Here is a 22873-nt window from a genome sequence, read left to right on the forward strand (position 1 = left end):
TTCAAGTAACAATCATGTTTATATGTCAGTTTTGGATTTATAGGTAAAAGGGTTTTTCCGTCTATGAGATTTGTCGTTTATATTGAAAATGAGGGTTTATACCAAATGGTACGAGAGATATCTAGATCTTCACTAAAGTGAGACTCTAATGAAAGATACCAAGATTGAAGTAAACTCAGATCAAGGTATGATCTTCTCCTTTAAGGTTAAAAGTGCAACAAGAGCATTATATTATTGGGTAAGGTAGAATGAAAGTGTTACACAATTGAGTAAAATAAAATATCATGGATTTTCTCCTTTATGAGTAGAAAAACTAATGCAATGAATATGTTATACAATTGAGAGAGGTAAAATGTTATGAATTAAGAAAGATATGAGTAGAATGCGAGATGACCTAACAAGCATGTATTTTGAGTTAGAAAAATAATGAGAATGAATCTCCGTGGCCGGTGACATTAAAAAGTAGTGGAAAATAAAGGGAATGAATATAGTTTCCAAAGAAAGAGGATAAATTAAGGAAGGTTACAAAACAACAACCCTGCGTGAGTCATTATTTATGATGCAGTTTTGCCAACAAATATGCCCAAACTTAAAATCATTGTAACTTGGTAATTTCTTCATTAACCATTTAAGACTTCTAACCTCTTAGGTTTTGAATTTTGCATTTGATTTAACCTTATGTTAATCGATTTATTTGTTTCTAAATATTTAATTTGTTTTACTTTTATTTGACAGTATATAATTTGAAATTTAGTTGATTGTTATTATAATATTTTTTATTTTTTATACATAAAAAGTTTCTCTAAATTCAATTTTTTAAAAAAAAAGAAAAAAAAAGAGAAGCCATGTAGCCAAAGCCCATCAGTTGAATATCAATTTTATTATGAGGCAAGAACTTGAAGACGGCATTTACAACGCCTACGACGAAACGGCTCTTCGTTGCTGTGTGTGTGAATGTCGTTCTCCTTCGCCAACTTCTCTTCGGTTTCAATTCTTGTTCCCTTTTCACTCTCTCCGACCTGTACTTATATATAATTATACATTTTTTCATTTTCCATTTATGCTTCAATCTGTGCCTCTCTTCATCACTCTCTCATGGCGGGTCTCTACTCTTCGTCAAGACCCTCCTCCTCCTCTTCTTCTTCCTTCTCTTCCCTTTCTTCTTCTCAGCAAACCTTTACTTCTCGTCTTCTCTTGCTCTTGACTCTCCTCCCATTAACCCTCGCTTTCTTTGCTTTTATTCTCCAATGGCGGAGGCGGTCTCACCGACCCCATCACTCGTTGGTCCCCTGATCCTTTCCAGTTCCCTGGCATGGTCAACTCCGGTTCTAACTCTCCCTCCGATCGACGCTCCGCTTCGGGTTGCGTCGATCTTTTGGGTCAGAGCCGGTCCCCGGCCTTCCCTTATTATAAGGATTGGAAGTTCGATTTTGGGTCGGATCTTAGGCCTAAGGTTAGTTGGATTTCCTGGTCTTGATCTTTGGTGGGCCGAGTTGATGAAAATGTATATTCTTATTCTATGATGCTTTTTCATTTTATTGTTATTATTGGATGATCTTAGTATCGGTTTCTTTTTCTACGAGAAAATTGAATTGGATGGTATTGATTTTAGTGAATTAGGAATGAGTGAAAAGTAAATAGACTTAATGCACTTATCTCAATGAATCTGCTACATACCGAGGTTTAGGCCCTAATTTAGCAGGAAATGGACTACTTAGTTTTCTAAATTAAATATTCTGTCTAGAATTGTAAACCATCAAACCAAAAGTAGGCATGGCCGTAATCAGATGCAAATTAATTCCAAATGCTAAATGTCTTCGTAGTCGTCGTCTAGATGATTTAGAACAGGGAAAAGATTCAGACCAGAGAGGAAAAAATTGGAGCAGAAAGGAAAAGAGATTGAAGAACTAAGATGGGAGAATCAATTCCAGGGATAGACATACCAATAATAATAATGTAAGTCAATAGTTCATAATAATTATAAGGTAGGAGAAAGTTGAAACAACATAAAGTAATTAAAGGTTACACCCCTAAACCCAAATATAAACACAGAATGGAAAATATAATCTGGGAAGGCCCTGATACTCAGGAAATAAGCTTCACTCTAAATAATATAATATCCTAAATAATCTAAAATGTCATATATATATATATATAAAAACACACACAAATTATTATTAATTTCATAAAATTTAACAAAATAACAAGATAAAATATTTGAAGAGTTTAATTGATTATGCAGCTTCTTTCATCCTGCATCACAAAAGGTCTACTTTTGGAAATATTTTCTTGTGCTACCATTGGTATGTTTTGTCCATAGCTCATTGTAGATTCTAGTGGGAAAATTTCTTTTTGTTTGCACATTAAAACTGGTTGTCCTTTTACTAATAAAATGTTATTTTTGCGTGAATTTCGAAATTGATGGTGTTAATATGTATATTTAGGTGTTATCGTATAAGTGGGTGGATAAGAAGCCTGTTTGCAATAACACCTTTTTCATGCCTTGTTGTAAATGAACATCTTCTGAACTGTAGCTGCAAAATCGTTTCTAAAGATGCAAGGATAAATTATAAACTTCCCCCTGAAGTTCGATCAAAACAAACAGCTTTCCTCCATTTATTTTGAAAATTGTCTACACTTTTCAGGATGTAAGTGTAAGAAAATGGATAAGTGCATGATTTTTCAAAATGCAGGGGTGTTTGTGTTTTAAATACACTTTTCTTTAAATTATTTTTATTGCTCTTGATTGTTCTGTTCTCAATCAATATCAAATGATTTGTAAGTTAATACATCCAATCTTGAACTGTTGTTTATTTGTCAGAAAAGAGAAAGATCCTCCGCAATTCCTCTTCTTACTCTTTGTGATTGCTTCACCTCTGTAGCCTTTTGACATGTCAACTCTCTCTCTCTCTCGGTTTCTTAAAGAAATTTTTTGCTGGACATAGACCATTATTACCACCCATGTATGTCTTTTTAACTTTTTGATGAATTTGGAAAGCTACTTCTTACATTCTTTTGATGGTTTTGCTGCATGCCAGATATGTATTATTTCAAGTACTTCTGCTGGCTTGGAACAGACATTACCATGGATTTTTTATCACAAGGTTATAGGAGTTTCAACCTTTTTCCTTTTTGTTGAGGGGAAGGCTGCGTCTCCTAATGTGTCTAAAGTCCTAGAATCAATTCCTGTGAGTATAAATCCTTTATTCCTCCTCCTCATTTGGAATACCCTGTTATTATGTTGAAGTATTCATTTTACTTTGCTTCTGTTATTATAAGCAAAATGCATCTTTTGCAGGGGGTGAAAGTGATATACAGAACAAAAGAATTAGAGGAACAACAAGCTAAAAGGTTTGTACTTGATTTGGTTGAATAGTTGATGACAAAAAGTATTTTTTTGGTCGTGGTCTTCTATTAGATGGCATGTTTTGCACTTTCCTTTTTTCTATACAAAACTTAAATGATTGTGGGAGAACTCATTGCTAGAGAGTGGAGTGGGGCAGAGAGAGAGAGAGAGAGTAAATTTTGGAGGATCAGTCCTGGAGTACCAGTGATTTGATAGCAATAAAATCAAAGTATCTATAGGGTCCAAAATACTATTCTGGTGAGCCCATGAAATCAGAATAAATTACACATTTTGTTGAAAGACATGAGCGCTGAAATAAATAGTGTTATGTTGGAGATGAACATATAGCATTTTTACATTACCATTAGATTTTATGCCATCAACTTTTCTTTATATGTTAATGTGGTTTTCTGGATTAGTCGTACTTGATGCGATAATCTATTTGCTTCCATACAATGATTTCCTGAGCTGCCCTTACTTTCTTTTTCATTTCTTTTTTTATTAAATACTTTAGTGAAGTGCCTTTTACATTCCTGGTCCAAAAAAAGGTACCTTTTATATATTCATAGAGTCTGACCTAATGTTCTTCTATTTCCTTGTCTTATTTTTGCTTTTGGGGCTTGTAGTCGGATCTGGAACGAGACTTGGTTGGCAAGCTTCTTCTACAAACCATGTAATTACGAGTTGTTTGTGAAGCAGTCCCTTAACATGGAAATGTCTATTGTCATGGCAAGGGTATGTTATTACATTTTCTTATCTGGGATAATACATATGTATGCATAAATTCATGTTGATGTAAGGTATAACTCTTAGTGTTACAAATTTTTTTCTTCATTCATTTATAGGATGCTGGTATGGATTGGATTATTCATCTTGACACTGATGAGCTTATACATCCTGCGGGTGCTAGTGAGTACTCTTTGAGACAATTGCTGTCAGATGTGCCTGGAAATGTTGATATGGTTGTCTTCCCAAATTATGTGAGTAGAGCTGCCTTTATAAATTTAGATCAAGTTTAAATTGTGTTTATTTTGGTGATAAAGAGGTTTAGTTGGTGAAATTGTATTTTTTGTCTTTAATTTGTTCTATCGTTGTTGTTGACACCGAAGGTGATTATACCATATAAATTTTTCAGGAGAGCAGTGTTGAGCGGGATGATATCAAGGAACCTTTTACTGAGGTATAATCTCCTCTATCTGTTTCTGATGCTTTATTTTGGCTAGGTTTATAAGACCAATAGTAGTTTGATGGGAACATTTTTAAGTTTCCTGTCGCTTACACCTGCTGATAACCTAATCTTCTTTGCAACTCCCTGCATGCAGCAGTTTTTGCTGTAGTTGTGATTATGTATGCATTCATTGTTTATGATTCCATCTTCTATCTTGGCATAGGTCTCAATGTTCAAGAAGAACTATGATCATCTTCCCAAGGATGTGTACTTTGGCAATTATAAAGACGCAACCCGTGGTAATCCAAACTACTTTCTGACCTATGGAAATGGGAAATCAGCTGCTCGTATTCAAGATCATCTTCGTCCTAATGGTGCGCATAGATGGCATAACTACATGAAGACACCAAAGTATGATTAGTTTCTTATTCTATTGATTTTGTATGAATGAACTGATGTGGTTTAATGTTATTTGTCATTATGAAGTCTTTACATGTTTTTCTGTATCAGTGTTGTGAAGGTGCTTGCCTAGGTGCTAAGGTGCATTGCAAGCCTAGTAAAGTGCTTGCACTGATGTAGGCAAGGCACCCTTGATCAGGTGCATGCTGCTTGTGTGTGGGCGTGCTTTTGTTAAGGCCAAAAGTGCAAAAAAGGCGCATTTGACATAAGCGTCATTTTGGTTTCTTTAACTTTTAATTTCTTTTATCAGCTTTTGTTTTCATCGACCAAAGAAGATAATATGAGCTCTCTTTACAAGAATAAAGCATTGGATAATAGAGTCCATGCACAACTCTTCGTCGAAGATTGAAGTGAAAAAATGTTGAGCTTCTTCAGTGATGACTTTTAGTTAACTAGTACAATAATTCTTCATCTTTGGAACACGTTAAACAATATAATAAAGCAAACTCTTTATGTTCTATTGAAAATATCATGGATTTCAAGCTTATTAAATACAGTGCAGAGAATTTTCTTTGTTTCATATACTATTAATTATTTTTTAAAATTTGGCACATTATTTGACTTAATCAAGTGCCTTTTTTGCACTTTGCACCTCAGGTGATGTAAGGTTCCTATTGCTTAGAGTGGGCCTTGCACCTTTGACAACTTTGATTTGCACTTTTGTATGATAAGTTATTAATTGCTATTAACGTGGTTGCTCTCTACCTTAATGATGGATTCTTTCATTTCTTCTGTTTCTTTTTTTCTAACCTCTTTTTACAAGGCATATACTTTCTGATTGAAGAGCACAACTTCCTTCCTTTCTAATTTATAGGTATATAACTACCTTGATTTTGTGTAATATTTGATAGTGAGATCAAATTGGATGAGGCTGCTGTTCTGCATTATACATACCCCAAATTTTCTGATCTCACTTCAAGGCGTGATCGATGTGGCTGCAAGCCTACAAAGGAGGATGTTAAAAGATGTTTCATGTTAGAATTTGATAGAGCTGTGAGTTCCAACTGTTGCACCATCACAATCCTTTTATCTATTTCTAACTTTCATTTTAGTTTCTCTTGCCCTTGCTGTTACTCGAAGGGTTTCCCGTTGTTTTCCGTTTGGGTTGTCTATCTAATTTTAGATATGAGTTTGTCATATTTCCTGACTTTTGTAGATAATATGTTGTCTAAGATAAGTGGCATTTCGCCCTTAGGAAAATTGAAATGTGGCTTACCTTTCCTTGGGTGTGAACTTGAGTGTTACGTACAATTGCTTCAAGGCTAGTTGAGCTAGCATATCGCTAGTTTATGTCAGGCTTTACTTGTATTTATTGATCTGGATATATGTTGATCCTGATTGTATTTCTCCAGTAAATTTAGATATTAACACAGACTAAGCAAGGAACAATATTAAAGGTAAAAGTGGAGGCTTCTTTGTAATTAGTAGGTGGGTTTTCCTTGATGTTGGCTTTGGCGATTTTGCAAGTTTAAGCCATAGACATAATGCATGGTGGTGCCTGACCTGTTCTTTGCATTATAATCATGTTAGGTAGTCTGCGTCAGCAAGGTCTTTGTCAAGTGGTACATTCGTTAATTTCGATATGGTTGTACTATAGAAAGTTCCATGTTTGTTAGGGAGGGAGAGAATTGGAAAGTTATTTATGATGATTACGTATTCACTGATGCTTGTAATATTTAGATAAAGGGAGGGAGGCAAGGCAAGTGCTTTCTAGGGTACTCTCGATTGTGATATAATTTAGATGATGCTTTAATATTTGGGCTTAATTTTGCTTACTGTTCTTTCATGTTTTACTTCAACAGGCATTCATAATTGCTTCAACTGCAACGGAGGAGGAAATGCTTCGCTGGTAATGCTTATATTAACAAATTAAATGTCCTTTATTTCATGTATTTCATTGCAAATATAAACCAAACAGAGCTTGTGGTGTTACGTGTTATAAGAGAGGGGTTCTAGCTTTTACCTTGAAAAGTTGCTTTGTGAGGAGCTATTCTGAATGTTATTTTCTTGAAATGGATCTTGGAATGTTATTTTCTTGAAATCCTCTTGTTATCTAAGTTAAGACATTTAATGATGGGCTTAGACTAAAAATGGACTCATACTTTAGTGATTTCTTTTAGGAGCATTTAATACATGAGATTGTCTTCATGTGTCAAATGCCTATGGTTTTTGGGCTTAATATAATTAATTATCACTTTGCAAATTGTTAGACTGTTGGATTGTTTCTGATGATCTATTCCTTACTTTTCCAAGTAGACAAAATACATTTCTCACCAAAAAATTTATTTTGTTTCATGGCTGTATGGGATCGGAGATGATATTTATCTTCCTCAAATAATGTTGTTCTTTTTACTTAGGTACTGTGAGCGTGTGGTGTGGACTGATAAAGCATTGAACTTGAAACTTTTGAGGAAGGGCATCTTAGCTCGGATTTATGCTCCCATGGTGAGTTAAACTACTGGGCATGTTTATATGTAGCCTCTTTGTGGTTTCAGCTGATCATTGCTATGCATTAGTTTGTGGATGACCATGCATGGTTCAAGTGTCAAGATTCCTCAAGTCATTCACTTTTTTTCTCTTCTCACAGGTTATAATTCAAGGACTTAGGGAATCTGGTATTTTCAGTTCTATAGTACAATCGGCACAGACAACTCTCTCAAAGGACAAGTTTTTGACATCCGTTGAGAGTAGCAACTCTTCTAGAGTAGATAAACCTGGAATAATTTCTTCCAGAAAGATTGGTCTGAAAGAATCTCAGGCAACTGCCAGAAGGATCTTGGAGATCACCAACGAATTTTCTTATAATTCGGCAATCCCACCACTTTCTCCTCCAGTACTGGATGATATGCACATGGGAATGTAATGGCATCAAATTCACAGTGATTACTGCTGCCTCATTGTTCCTGCAAAGAGTTGAGAAAATTGAAATAGAAAGTGGGGTAAAATGAGACAACATGGTTTGCCGGCTCCGGCTCCGGCTCCGGCTCCAGCTCTGGCTCTGGTGGGGGCATTTTCCAGTGTTGGCTTTTCGTGGGGCTCTTCCCGATCATTACCCAAGCGCTGCTGTACATTTCTTCAGGTTTAGATTATAGTAGATGATGATAGAGTGAGAGGTGTAGAGCGGGATTCTGACTAATACCGATTGATGATTGTTGCATATTTGATATTGGTTTTGGATGCCTAAGGCTAATGGCTGGAGGCTGTAACATTGAACCAGCTCGTGATATTATTTAGTTGAGAGGGGCATTCATCAACATTTTCCATTCCCCCACTCAAGACTCTGATGATTGATGATGTTTATCAATCAAATTTTAGAATATGGCATTCTTTTGCAGTTACTTGAAACAATCAATTGCATTCTATTCTCCATTCCTTCCACTTTGTATCCATACTTTATCTCAATACATATCACTCAATTATAATTGCATATAAATATATTAACAATTTAAAAAACTTTTCATAAAATAAAAAATTTCCATCTACATTAACAGAACCCAATTACTGAATGGGCAAGAGGAAAACAAATCATTAATTGAAAAATATGTATTAATAAGATCGAATCCCGGTAGTCACACGCGTTAATCACACGTGCTTTCCACTGTGTATAATAATAGGAGCAAATCCTACCGCTTTTCGGCGGTTTAACTGCTAACCCTCGCCCGCCGTCTGTCTCTGACATTGGGTTCTGTAGATGAACCAAGCATCGCAACTTGGCTTTAAGACTTTCATCAATCTTTCAGGGTTTTCTTTTTCTTTCTCCAAAAAAATTCATTTGTTGTTTCTCCTTTTTGTTGTTTGTTCTTATAGAAATTTAAACTGACTGGAAAAGATGTAGCTTTGCAGCAGCTCCAAGGAGTTTGGGAGTTGGAAGATTTTTCCCTTTGAGAGGCAAAGTAATGGGGTCTAAGAGAAGAAGCTTTTCGACTTCATCCTCCATAGCTGACCAAAACATTGATAAGAAACCCAAAGGAGTAATAGGCAACAATAACCCTATTTCTGATAAGACTCTTCTCAAGGTTTCTTCTTTGTTTTTTTTTTATGCTTTTTTCTTAGTTTTCTGTTTGGGTTTAATGAAAATGTTGAGAAAAGTAAATTAGTTAAGCACAATAATGATAAACAGGTTAAAAGGATTAATGGCTACAAATCCTTATGTTTAATATGATATTATATTTGAGTTATAAGGTATTAATTTTATGCTTTTGATATTGATAATTGCTTAAGAATGTAAATGAAAGGTACTTGAAATGCAGGATTTCAAGGATGATCCAGGAAAAATAGAGGCAATGACAGTTCAACAACTCAGAACTGCATTGAGGTAAATAACAAGTTTCAAGGGGTAACATATAAAAGTATATGACTCCTCTGTTTGATGTTCTTGCATTCTGCATTATGGATTGATTTCTGTCATTTATGCAATTTGCATTTAGAAAAGTTTTGTGCGTTAACTCCTACATTTAGTTTGTTGATTGGAAAGAAGATTGTTCCACAAATTGAGCTATGTGATGAAACAGCTCATGTGACCAACACAAATTAGTTGAATTTTTACTTAATCACATTCCCATTCTGTTGTAGACACTTTTCTTCAACTTATGAAGTATGTAATCCTGAATTTCTTTTTTAAACCTGTTGAATGGGATTTTATAGATCCATGAAAAAGGTAAATTGGATATGTCTAATTTAAGATCTGAGTTTGTTTTAACTGTTTTTAATTGACAGGAGTGCTGGTGTCCCTGCCAAAGGTTCAAAACGCGACCTTGTATCTGCTTTACAGTGCTATTTGGCCAAGGAAATAGATGGTATGCAATTTTCTATACAATTTAAGTTTTAATATGTATTTTGGTATCCTGCAAGCCTTCATATGATAGCAATCAAGATTGAGGATAACAACATAAATTTTCTTATAGCGGGTATAATAATTAATTGCATGTGCAAGCTTCCTTTTCTGATCTCCGAAATTCTTTGCATGTGCAGGTGAAGGTTCTTTTTTAGCAGATAAACAAGATCCTTCCAATTATGATGAAAGCATATCTACAAGGGTGGAGGCAGGATCCATAGAGGATCAAGTCCAAGATGTTAGCACTATTTCTAAGGTTTCCAGGGTTCAGCGGAGCAGGAGGACATTAAACCAAATGCAAATTAGGGGTGAAACTGTTGAAGTTGATACTAAAATTGTCACCATAGAACAGAAGCAATCTGTCAAAACTGGTCGTGCTTCAGGTAGTGCAGAAGATATAGATATCTGTAGCATTGGTGTTTTATGCAGTTGTTGCGATTTATGGAACTATTCCATCGTTCTCTGAAGTAGTTCGCTTTAGGTGGTTCATTTAGTTTGACTAAAAGGATGGATTATTGTGTTTGATCCTTGATGTGGCTAGGTAGGAAGCCTTCTCAGACAAAGAGGAGAGTATCTTCAGATGTTGATAGCAAAGATGTTAGTGCTGAATATGGAGTTACCCTTACAGTGAATCAAAGCGAACCATGGACCATTTTTGCCCATAAGAAGCCTCAGAAAGGGTGGATAGCATATAATCCTAGAATTATGAGACCTCCACCTCATACGGGGAATCCAAAGTTTGTCAAGGTTCTGTCTTGGAATGTCAATGGGCTTAGGGCATTGCTGAAATTTGGGGGATTCTCTGCCCTGCAACTTGCTGAAAGGGAAAACTTTGATGTATTGTGTTTGCAGGAGACTAAACTGCAGGCAAGTATATAACATATCATTTTGTAGCTTAGAAAATTTCAATATATTATAAATAGTTTTGTTGAGAAGGTCTCAGTGTAGTATAAAGCTTTTTCTGCTTTAGCTTACCGTGATATCTGCGATAATTGGATCACTAGATATTTTACTGGAGTGCTTGAATCACCTCTTACATCTTTAATTCCTATGTTCAAACATAGTTATAGCAATTGGCAGCAAACTTATAAAGTGGCTGCTAAGACATTTTCCGTCTTGATAGATGTTTCTCCTTGCAGAATGTTGATATACAAGTATGTCAAATATTGGATGTTTTTACGCTAACTTTAGTTGTGGGCATTTTGCTGCCATTTGATTCTATTTGACACCTAGGATTTGTTTTCAATCAAATGTGAGTCAAGTTGCAGTATGGCTCCTAATTGGAATTGGTTAAAAGGTTCAGAAATGAGTAAACTTCTCAATTAAGTGGTTAAGTTTTTTTTTTTTTTTAAATATTTACATAACTCAAACTGGCCAGCTAATACTAGTTTTCTTCTTTGAGTGTCGATGATGGCCAAATTTAGAAATTTGGATTGATTTAGTCATGGCTGCTCTAGCTTAGATAATTGTGAAAACATTTTTTTTCTTTCTGTGCAAAAATTCAGGACATGTTAGAATATGACAATTTGTTGATATTATAAATTGCCAATAACATCTTTTGCCCTTGTGTTTGTATATGTGAGACTATGCTTATTTGACTCTGTATTTGTCTGTCCTTGTGAGAGTGTGTATTTTCTTTACATGTGTCTGTCTGTGTGCACATGTATTTGTTTGTGTGTACTTAAGAAATGTGAGCATCTTGAACTGGTTAATTTTCTTGATATGTTGAATGCACTTATTAATCTTGAAACAGGAGAAAGATGTCGAGTCAATCAAACAGTCTCTCATAGAAGGATATGAGAATAGCTTCTGGACATGCAGTAATTCAAAACTTGGTTATTCTGGTACATCAATAATATCTCGGGTATGCCTGTTCTTTTTAGGATTCAGAAGTGGCTTTTTTTATGTGTGGCCCTTGGATTATTTTGCACCTTTGGGGGTAGAAACTATGCCACACTTTTAATATCCCTATCTTGTTTATACATTAGGACCTTGGGGTGATATATCAAGCAAGTATTCACTGTTTTGATGGCAGTGAGGTTACTTCTTAGAGTAGCATCTGCTGGATTATATGTCTGCTAACTTAATACTCTTATTTGCTAGTTGCTTAATTTTGCAAGATATGCTTTAATGTTGGAAATGATTGTCTCTTGCATTGAAAATTTGAAATATTGTCAATGGAATCGGCAGATTAGAACTTAAAACATCACAATATCAAGTTTCATGTTTCTAGCTACGCTTCAGATTCTAACAATGAAATGGGACTTTAAGACCTGATACAGAAAACTATGGGAAAGGTGAAGACTAATCATACTTGATTAATCCATTGTGCAAATTTTAATCAATGGGATTTATTTCAATCTAATGAACTTACTGGGCACTAGGATTTGGTGTCTGTTTTCTTGATTCAATGTCTACTGTACATTTTTCGGGAGCTTGACCTTTTGAAATTCAAGTATCTTTTGCTGTTTTAATTGCTTTGCTTTTTATTAGTTTGCTGTTAAAAAGTAGCAGTTGTCTGACAGATTAAGCCACTTTCAGTCAGATATGGCCTAGGCAAATCAGATCATGATAGTGAAGGACGAGTTGTGACAGCAGAATTCGATTCTTTTTATTTGTTAAGCGTCTATGTTCCTAATTCTGGGGATGGCTTGAGAAGGCTGGTAATTGGCTTAAACACATTTTGTATGTTACTTGCCAATATATGTTTTTTCCATTTGAAATTTTCAAACTTTTTGACTGATGGCTTTGTTTTTAAATCCAGACATACAGGATTACAGAATGGGATCCAGCTCTTAGCAATTACATAAAAGTAAGCATGCTTATATTTCCCTTTTTCATTTTCATTTCATTTTTGACTTAGTTATTTTTGTTTTCCAATTTGTGCTCTATACCAGAGAGTTTAAGCACCCTCCCTGTCTTGCTTTCTCGTCTCCCCCCTTTTGACTTGTTATTCACGCTTTGGCATATATAATCCTATGAATTCGTGGGAGACATTAGATTTGGGTCTTTAGATTTAGGGAAATTGAGGAACAAGCATTTGAAAAGCTGATAGGTGTATATATTCCTCTGCTCAAAGAGCTGGTTCAAATCCCCCTTCCCTAGATAGAAAGAAAAAAAAGATTTAGGGTAATTAATTTCTTCATTGCGAAATTGTCATCAATAATGTAGCAACATATTGGTTATTTTTTATATATTACTTGTCCATTTGGATTAGTATGAAACAAATTATTGTAAGTTGCCAATTTTGTGACTTGTCAGTAATTATATTCTATTCAATTTACCAAAGTTTTCTCATCTGTTATGCCATCACCTTTTTCCAAGTTTTTTCTCTTGCTAAATGCTAGTTCTTTTAGCGGTATTCAGAATGCATATGCAGGGAAGGATGGATATTGAAAGATTAAATTTATTTAGCAATTTATTTATTAAGTTTGTAAATTTTATGGGCTCTATTTTTTAAAAAAAATATGTCTAGGATATTTTAGATCTTTATATTAATTCGTTTTGCTTGTTTGGAGTAGTCTTGAAGTCCCTACGTTAATCCATCTTTATATTAATTCGTTTTGCTTGTTTAGAGTAGTCTTGAAGTCCCTACGTTAATTTCGATTAAAGTAGGGTATGCTGATGCTGATTTCTATACTGTTGAGACTTAATTCGCTATCTTTCTCACTATTATTCCTCGTCTCTTCCTTCCTCTAATCTCCATTTACCTTTCTCTGTCCACTATTCCTGTAGTTTCTCTCTCTTTTTCTTCCTTTCCTCCCATGGTTCCCTGTGATTTCTCTCAAATCTCTATTTTCTCTCTTTGCCCCACTTTCGCCCTGCCTAATCTATTCCTCTTTCTGTTCTGTATCACAAAGTATTGTAGGTATTATAATTTCCTTTAAGGGAGCTTTTCTCCTTTCTTTCTTAATAGAATTAACTTTTTTCTTGCAAAACATATTTAATTTACCTTTTCCCTGTGAGACTTATTGCTTCAGCTGCTTCCCTTGCATGATGCAGGAACTGGAAAAGTCAAAGCCAGTCATTTTGACAGGGGATCTAAATTGTGCACATGAAGAGATAGACATTTATGACCCTGCTGTAAGTCATTCAAAATTTTGATGTTTTTGGTAGAACTGATGATTTTATTTGACCAATGGCTTAACCAATATAAGCAAATTTATTTAATCAAAGAATTATTATGAGTGTTCTGCAAAGCAATATTTGATTAACAATCATTGCACGTGCTTTCTGTCTTGTCACTCTGGGACCAATGTTGATTACTAAGGTTGATATGTTACCTTCTTATCCATGGACGATGGACTTGTCTAAAAACTATGAATTACTTCTCGTTTCCTTAGTGTTACATTTAATTTAGAGTTCTTTATGCAAATACATTTGGAAATATCAAGGGTGAGACAAGCCATCTCTTACCCTTTAAAATTATAATGACTTTAGATCTGAGAGGTGAGCGATGCAATACAACAGAACTCTGTTTCAGTCTTTAAACAGCTTGATGTTGGTTTTTATGACATTCAATCACAGGAAAATAAGTTTGCTTAGCCTTGGTATTCTGCTCAATGCATCAGGAATTTGTGAAATATACAAAATGCAGCCTCGTCTATTACTCCATCATAATATTGCTGGTTTCCTGATGCAAATTAGTGCAGCAACTCTGTTTTCATTGAAATGTTGTAATAGTTGTTTCAAATTTTAAAATGTAGGGAAACAAAAGAAGTGCTGGGTTTACAATTGAAGAAAGGCAATCTTTTGATACAAACTTCTTATCCAGGGGGTTTGTGGACACCTTTAGAAAGCAGCATCCAGGTGTTGTGGGCTATAGTTACTGGGGTTATCGGCATGGTGCGCGCAAAACTAACAAAGGTGTGACATCCTACATTTTAAACTTACCCTCTTATTCTTTTTATCCTTCTTCATTGGTAAGATTAGTTTTGTGCCAATTTTTTTGAAGTATATGAGACCATTTCAAGTAGCCTTGACTTGAGGATACTTCCTGTACCTCAAAATGATTAATATTTATTTGTTTATTATGCTGGGAATGGTTGAATTTTGTTTTGACGTTGCTTCTAGAGATTAGTAAGATTTTTGAGGGGAGTTAATATAATAGTCACTGTGATTAGCTTCCATCATTAATAAATATTTAGCATATTTATTTTGGCAGTGCCCGCATATTTAGTTAAAATTTTGTTTTTTGGAACAGGGTGGAGGCTGGACTACTTCCTCGTTTCAGAAGCCATAGCTGATGATGTTCATGACTCGTACATTCTCCCTGATGTTATGGGTAGTGATCATTGCCCTATTGGCCTTATACTCAAGGTCTAGTCTAGTCTGCCTCAGCAAAACTGGATTAATTGGTGTGTGGATGGGATAAGTGCAACATTGTTGTCAACCTAAACCCAACTTGAAAGAAGTTTGAGGGTGTTGGGAGTTACAAAATGGAATTTCACTGATGCAGTTGCTGCTGTGCTACTGATGCAGCGGGAACCAATTACACCTTATGCCGTTGGCATTGCTTTTGCAGAAAATTGGAAGAGGGTGGAAACTCAAAAGGCATTTGAACGTTATGAGATTGTATTAAAATGTATGGCTTTTGGAGTTGGTACAATCTTGTTTTGCAAGCGTTTTTGGCTGCCCACTCTCATATGTAACGAACACTTGTGTGTGCAGTAATATTGATTATACTTATGAAACTTATGCTTCCCTGCGACATAAGTCTTGTTGCAATTGTTGTCCTTGATTTTCCCATTGACTTGATTTTGTTGTTGATGGTTTTGCCTGTGATTGAATTGAAGGGGACAAATATGCTGAATTCCTTTGCTAAAGCTTTTACGCTTTGGTGTGGGAGAAATGCAGAATCTTTTTCAATCGAATTTATCATATTACACATCATCTTGCCTATTTTATATGCATTGTGATTGAACCAAAACATGTTTTATTCTTTGGTTCATCCCAAATATTGTATAATCTAAAACTGTCTTGCAACAGGGAGGGCATGGGCATGAATAATCTTTCCATCCTTAGTTTAACTTAATACTGTGGATGCTTTTGCCACCCCTAAATTCCTCTGTACCATTGGAATCTATTATGGTCAGCTGGCTGTTCCAGGTTGACTTGGACTTTGAACAAAAGAAGACAATAAATAAACAGTAGAAAAATTAAGGTCGATGTTATAGAAATGATGTATCTAACAATCCCCGTGTTTATTCATTTCTGCAATTGCTTATGTGGAAAATTGTTACACGTAGGCATGAAAATTTGCTATCGTGGCAAGATCTCGTTGGTTCAGTGACGCCAAAAATGATACTCCAAAAGGCCAACCCACTCCGACTTTCCATGTAATGTATGCAACAAAGAATAGAGACACCGCAGCGAAAATTCAAAGGATTTGAGACAAACAAAACTTTGCAGAGAAACAGAGCAGCAGCCATGGCAGCTTGCAAGAGAGCTTCAGCAACGACAGCAACACCGACAGAAACAAAGCCGAATCCTCCTCAAACCCAAGAAACAACCACCCAAACCGACCCACCGATCGCGCCACCAAAGAAAGGCCTCATCTTTAACCTCTGTCTTTTCTTTTCAATTCCATATTTTTACCTTCTTTTCCAGCGATATACGATCGAGCAAGACCTCAAGAGATCCATCCTTATCAATGCTGCCCTTAGCGTTGTCGGCTTCTTCCTTACTCAGAGAATGATTCCTGTTGCTTCTAGATATGTTTTAAAACGCAGTTTATTTGGATTTGATATTAACAAGAAGGGTACCCCTCAAGGCACCGTTAAAGTGTAAGTTTAAAATTTTCTGTTTTTTGTTTTACGAAAAAACAAAGGGTTGTGATTGCTTTTGAATTTTGTTGAACTGGGTATGTTTTCATTTAGAATTCTGATTGGATTAGCTAATCGGGGATTGAATTTTTGTTTTCATAAACTGGGTATCTGGCAAGGTGATTATTCCTTTGGCACTTATGCATTGTTTAATAAATGTCTCTGCTTTGTCGTTTGACTTCCATTAAATAAATTAATGACTTGCCTATAAGTTAGATCCTCAATGTTGGCTTCTGGTTGTGTATCCGAGCCTTTATTCTATACTATCAAGTTTCTTTTTTTGAATTCTGTTAGTAGTGCTTTTAGATGCTGGTACTATTTGCCATCAGCTAAGAATCTTATACTTAAGTTGGAATTTTTTCCATTTATGAAAATTAACAAATATAATTTAAAAAAAAAACACTCTACTTAGTGACGGCGGCTTTTGGTTTTGCAGGCCTGAGTCATTGGGAATTGTTGTAGGTATTGTCTTCTTGGTTTTGGCTATCTTGTTTCAATATTTTAACTTCACGGCAGATTCAAATGTGAGTGTGATTTGTCCCAGAAGTTTCTAGCTGTGTTTTTGCTTTTTTATTTCTTTTTGAACTTTAAATTGTGTAACTCTATTTTTCAGTGTCAGAAATTAATAGTTTATGAAAATATTCAAAAACTAGGAATGATTGATAGCATTTTGAGGAAGTGAGTGCACGGTTTGACATATGGTTAATTACACATTTGAGTATTAAGTATGGAACTTGTATGAAACCATTGAAAATAGCAGCTTTCAAAAGGGCAAGGAGGTGAGAGAAGGAAAAACAAGAAAAAAATAGAAAATTGGGAATTTTCTTGGAATGTATAAGGGAAAAATAGTTATAGTAGGCATAAAAATAGGATAAAATAGAAATTTACACCTTTCTTCTTTTCACTAACTAAACTAGGTAATAGTTTTGTTCTCATTCTTACTTCTATTCCCATTCAAATTCCTGCTATATTCTTTCCATAAACCAAGCGTAAGATTGGCAAAAGGATGAGATAAAATTTCTAGAGAACACTTCTGGTTGGTCTTGAAGAGAAAAGGAGTACCGTAAGATATATCAATGTTATTTGAGATTTGCAGAATGAATGAATAGACTTAGAGGTAACCATATTACAATGTTGAAGTCATTCTAAAAGATGATTTAGCTTCTTTAATTCTTTCATCAAATGTTAAAGCCCTTAATTGAGTGGAATTGGGGGAAATTTTTTCGAGTAGCTGGCCTCAAATATTTTGGGATTAAGGCTTAGTTGAGTTGAGTATAGTATAGGGAACGTTGAACTTTGAGATAACTCCATTTTGTTTTGTTGGCTTCTAAGAAACTTTTGCTCTTTTGCTCTTTCTTATGTATATGTTACTTTTTCTACCTGCATTGCATGGTTCCGATCCTACATCTTTAAGACAATAAAGATTTTGGTTCTTGTATCATAATTTAGGGCAAGTCTGAATTGCATTAGCTTTGATGTTAGCTTCTTCATGGAGAGTTTAATGTTTTATAGAATTGAAGATCAATTTGTTGGTTATTGTTTATTCAGTGGCTCGTTGAGTACAATGCAGCCTTAGCATCTATCTGCTTCATGATTTTGCTTGGATTTGTAGATGATGTCCTGGATGTCCCTTGGAGAGTGTGAGTATAAATTTACCTTTAAGGTTTTGCATACTCTGTGGAAGCCTGTTAATTTTTTGGAAGGGTGTCCATGGCTTCTGCACTAATTTTTAACACGATCGTTATGTTGTTTTTATGAAGAGCAGGAAACTACTACTGCCATCAATTGCTGCTCTTCCATTGTTGATGGCCTATGCTGGGCACACAACTATCATCATTCCAAAGCCTCTTGTTTCATATGTCGGGCAAGAGGTGTTGGATCTAGGTATGAAATGATACTCAGAATTAATTTGGCAGTAAGAATAAGAACCTTTTCTAATGTCAGGATGGTGCTTGTTCCGTTTCTCTGGTTTTCTAATGTTATAGTGTTTCTCTCTTATATTGAGCACCAATCTAACTCTAATTATAATCTCAAATTTCTGGCCATTGGGCAGGTTTGGTCATCTTTGGTTCTAGTCATTTAGGATTTGGCCTTTTTTGGGTTATTTTGAGTTGAGGTTCCATTGACCTTTTGAGTGAATTCAGGCTGGTCAAGTTGGGTTTTGGGTGGATAGGTGGATCTTTGTTTAGGGTCAGCTTCAAGCTACATTTTTCCTCTAACAAGTAGCTAATAAAGTGCATTTTAGTTGGGGTGAGGTTCTAGCTCAGGTCTTTTTCTTTTATCATTGATTTTTCAACAAATTTGGTTGGTTTTTCAAGTTGCATTGGGTACTTGTTGTGGTTGGATCAGCTTTTGTTAAATGTACTTAAAGTAAATGGATACATATATTGGCATTTATTGTATGAAAGTAACACAGGAGGATTTTTGTTTAAACCATATGTTTGATCAAGTTCTGCAAGAAATTGCAAATGTAAGTTTGGTCAAGTTTTAAAATCTCTCAACTTTGGAGCTTTAATATGAATTAACTTTTAGATAGTGCTTACAGCATAATGAAAAGTGGCATCAGAACATTGTATCAAGTGTTCAACCTGTTGTTCAGTAAACGTACTTGTGTTGACATGCTAGCATGTCCTGAGCTTTAGTCAATGATTGTCCATATAATTGCAATAATTGAAATGATTATCCTCAGTGATGGAAATATTTGCCCTTTTCCCGAGCCTGATGAACATAATTGAACTAAGCCTGCAGAATTTTGTTTGCATCTGAGACAAATATTTGACTTGGTAACTTGTTAGAACCCATTGTTTATAGATTAGAAAACATGTAAATATTTTCAGGTATCCTTCATGCACCTTTTGGCACTTATGTTTTACAGTGTAAAGTAAGGCAACCATCAAGTTCTAAAGTTCATTATGCTTTTGCTCAATAATGAAAAAAATACTAAGATATGCTGATTGATGAGTTAAACCTTTACCCTGGGAGAATATAGAAGATAGTTGGGTGTGGACCTACATCTTAATGATGTACCTAGTTTGACTGAGCCATGCCAAGAAATCAATCAGCTTGGGTTGGTTTTAATGATGAGCTGAAATAAGGAAAAGGAGTTTGCTATTAAATAAAGTGTATGTTATCATACATACAAGCATACAGCATCTGTTTCTTTTTTTTATTGTACAGACAAATATACCATCTTTGAAGCCAGGACACTCCAAATTTCCTACCATATTAATGTTATATCTGTATGCTGATACCTTTTGGAGCACGTGTGAGGATATAAAGGAATGTGTTGAGATATGTCTTATATGTAGTCGGAGTTTACATGTAATCTTTTATGTGGGAAAAAACAGAGGGCCTATGTATTACTAAAATTTTGAAAAGTTGGGACTTCAAATGTGAGCATATATATTGTTATAGTTGTCATCTCTATTTTCTCTCTTTCTCTCTCAAGTTAGGATTTATCCTTATTGAACTGCTAAGCTTTATTCACCTTTCAAATTTTTATATTTCCTTTGTTTTTAAAGAACAAATGAATTTTTAAGTAGAGAACTAAGTCAGTGAGCTGTCTATCCTTGCATGGAACTCATAGTTGGTTTTGTTGTGGCAGGATGGGTGTATAAATTGTATATGGGGCTTTTGGCAGTATTCTGCACAAATTCCATCAACATTCATGCTGGTTTGAATGGCCTTGAAGTTGGGCAAACAGTTGTGATTGCATCAGCTGTAAGCATAAACAACTACAATATTTGGAATTTGACTTTTATGCAATCTAACTTCTTGTTGCAATTCACAGATTTTGATACATAATATAATGCAAATTGGCGCATCTTCAGATCCTGAGTACAAGCATGCTCATGCTTTTTCTATTTATCTTGTTCAACCCTTACTAGCCACCTCCTTGGCTTTACTTTCTTACAACTGGTAACAACCCTGCATTTTACCACCAGCTGTTCACAAATCCTACTTCGTGGATACGAAGTCTTACTAATAGCTTTTTGCTTCTGTTGTTTATAGGTATCCTTCTTCAGTTTTTGTTGGGGATACATACACATACTTTGCTGGAATGACCATGGCTGTAGTTGGGATTCTTGGACACTATAGGTGTGTGTTTGTCACACTGTTTCATTTGTCTCGCCTTTGGTTAGATAAGATGTACTTGTATACATACATCAATAGATACATATGCATGCATGTATGCATGTATGTATGTCTCTTTTAAGTTTTACATAATGCCATGGAAGTAAATACTGTGCCTTCTGACCAAACATGTGGGAGTTAACATGTCTTAGTGTTGTGATAAAAAAGGGTGATGTGGTCAAGTCAAAGAACATGGCAAGCCAACTTGAAGGCCATGTTTTAAGAAATATGCTGTCTTGCCCCTACTAATGGCATGTATGGTTTTAGATATAAATCCTAATCAAAACGAATTTGCTGATTTGACCTCTATCCTTTCCATTTGATTTTAACTCTTGGTGCTTATCTACTATGTAATTCAATACCGCTATTCAGGGATTAGAAGCAGGTACATCTGAGTGTCCTGCTCCAATCTTCTATTTTGATGAACTTTTGTGGCTTAATATCCATGATTTTCTGGACAAACTAAAAATTGATGCTTACCATCAGCGTGCTTTAATTTGGGAGGGGGGCTATGCTTATAAACTATTCAATATTGATTAAATTCTTTTTGGTTTTTCTCTTTCTATTTCTTGCTACAGCGAAACACTCTTGATTTTCTTTCTTCCTCAAGTGTTGAACTTTCTCTTGTCACTTCCTCAGGTTTGATCTGCTATTCTCTTTCTTTCTCTCTCTGTGACTATTTATAACTCGACTGAAGAATATGCAAAACAGCTAATTTGCATGTTCATACAATTTTTTTAGCTTTCTGGCTATGTGAAATGCCCACGACACCGTCTTCCAAGGTAATTCTTCGTACCTATATAAGACTAAGCTTGTTGCATGCATCAAAATTTTCTTTTATCTTTTAATCATTATCTTTTGTATCTTTAGATTCAATCCTGGGACTGGACTACTTACTGGGACACGTGATGGGACACTTGTTAACTTTTACTTGAGAATAGTTGGCCCGAAATCAGAAAAGTCACTCTGCATCCACCTTCTTTTTGTTCAGGTGATTTTCTCATGTTTGCATTCATTCTCTACTTGACCGACATTTTGTTTCTGTAATGTCAAAGTACCAGAGGAGTCAGGTTGTAGATGAACAACTTATGGCTGGCATTAAGGCTGTACCATCTTACATTGGCTAGACGTGGAAAGATTTGACAGGATTGTACCCAACCAAATAAATTTGGGTTCCCACAATCCTGACAATGAGTTTGTGTCATATTCCTGTTGCTCTCTGAAGATTGACCAGTTTAAACACGAATGCAGTTTGTAACTTATAGCTTGTGAAAAATAGTTCTAATTTTTCCTTTTTCAAGTTGAATATCTCCAGAGTGCCCTGCAGCATCCATTTGTTTGTTTCTGTCTCATTTATGTATGTTTGCTTCCCATAGGCCCTAGGATGCTGCTTCTGTTTCATGCTGAGGTACTTCCTCGCCGGATGGTACAAATAAGGTAGCAACATCAGAGAAAAGTGAAATAGTTTTGCTATACGGGTTTGTCATGTATAATACTTTAGCATCGGAACACGGGGAGTACGTCTTTCAGCGTAGACAAATGACCTGCAGTCTCGACAACATTGGGATGAATGCTGACAATAGTATTAATTACTTGCATCATTTTTCCTTATATATATCACTTGACAATTTACATTTTGGTGTGGGAGAGAAAGTTGGAGAACATTAGATCATAGGAAGCCAATGGCTCAAACTCCTTTTGCATTAGTTATTCGTAATTCATTAGGCTTTGTTGATGTACAACCTTGCCTTGCCTTGTTTAAAACTGTACATTGGTTGAGGTAATTTGAACCACATTTTTATTATTATTGTTATGTTGGTTGCAATTATTGAATTATTATTAGTAATTTTATCTTAAATTGATTGCAGCATTTTTCTATTTTAATATTCCGAAATAATGTGTACTTATATTTTTGTTTTGAACTTATTGTTCCTAGTATAAAAAAAAAAAAACCAAACTTTTCCCACTTCTTTTGTTGAGTTTTGCTAAGAGTACCTTAGGAACATTTTTTAGAGTTGCTATATTACATTATATTTTCTCTTAATGTATTAAAATTCGTCACATTTTAATTGTTAATTATTGTATTTAAAAAAAATAGTACTATACAT

At 35.1% G+C, this 22873-nt stretch overlaps 3 protein-coding genes across 4 annotated transcripts; all 3 read left to right on the forward strand.

Moving 5' to 3' along the window:
* The first annotated feature begins 902 nt into the window (after nucleotides 1–902).
* Nucleotides 903–8351, forward strand: LOC110414668 (glycosyltransferase-like At2g41451). Its single transcript, XM_021426004.2, is given in 12 exon segments — nucleotides 903–1254; nucleotides 1256–1453; nucleotides 3039–3188; nucleotides 3299–3351; nucleotides 3973–4081; nucleotides 4192–4326; nucleotides 4482–4526; nucleotides 4738–4925; nucleotides 5825–5966; nucleotides 6776–6822; nucleotides 7331–7418; nucleotides 7561–8351. Coding segments are annotated over 12 exon segments (1590 nt in total). The 5' UTR covers nucleotides 903–1095; the 3' UTR covers nucleotides 7837–8351.
* A 162-nt stretch (nucleotides 8352–8513) lies between these two features.
* ARP (apurinic endonuclease-redox protein) lies at nucleotides 8514–15500 on the forward strand. 2 transcript variants are annotated; one of them, XM_021426002.2, is made up of 12 exons: nucleotides 8514–8714; nucleotides 8809–8989; nucleotides 9224–9288; nucleotides 9690–9769; nucleotides 9945–10190; nucleotides 10349–10674; nucleotides 11561–11671; nucleotides 12333–12470; nucleotides 12572–12619; nucleotides 13810–13890; nucleotides 14514–14673; nucleotides 15011–15500. In XM_021426002.2, exons 1-12 carry the CDS (start codon nucleotides 8665–8667, stop codon nucleotides 15130–15132), a joined length of 1608 nt encoding a protein of 535 aa, XP_021281677.1. In that variant the 5' UTR covers nucleotides 8514–8664; the 3' UTR covers nucleotides 15133–15500. The 2 variants fall into 2 exon arrangements, with proteins under 2 accessions (XP_021281677.1, XP_021281678.1); XM_021426003.1 differs by having other exon boundaries at nucleotides 8558–8714; nucleotides 8817–8989.
* Nucleotides 15501–16138: 638 nt separating this feature from the next.
* Nucleotides 16139–22578, forward strand: GPT (UDP-glcnac-adolichol phosphate glcnac-1-p-transferase). Its single transcript, XM_021427448.2, has 11 exons — nucleotides 16139–16592; nucleotides 17068–17155; nucleotides 18180–18271; nucleotides 18397–18515; nucleotides 20236–20351; nucleotides 20422–20549; nucleotides 20643–20729; nucleotides 21344–21404; nucleotides 21507–21547; nucleotides 21636–21756; nucleotides 22142–22578. Exons 1-11 carry the CDS (start codon nucleotides 16153–16155, stop codon nucleotides 22199–22201), a joined length of 1353 nt encoding a protein of 450 aa, XP_021283123.1. The 5' UTR covers nucleotides 16139–16152; the 3' UTR covers nucleotides 22202–22578.
* Nucleotides 22579–22873: the final 295 nt, after the last annotated feature.

This window comes from Theobroma umbraticum, unplaced genomic scaffold, assembly GCF_002168275.2.
Source record: "Theobroma umbraticum cultivar Fairchild unplaced genomic scaffold, ASM216827v3 scaffold_147.0, whole genome shotgun sequence".
Lineage (NCBI taxonomy): Eukaryota > Viridiplantae > Streptophyta > Magnoliopsida > Malvales > Malvaceae > Theobroma > Theobroma umbraticum.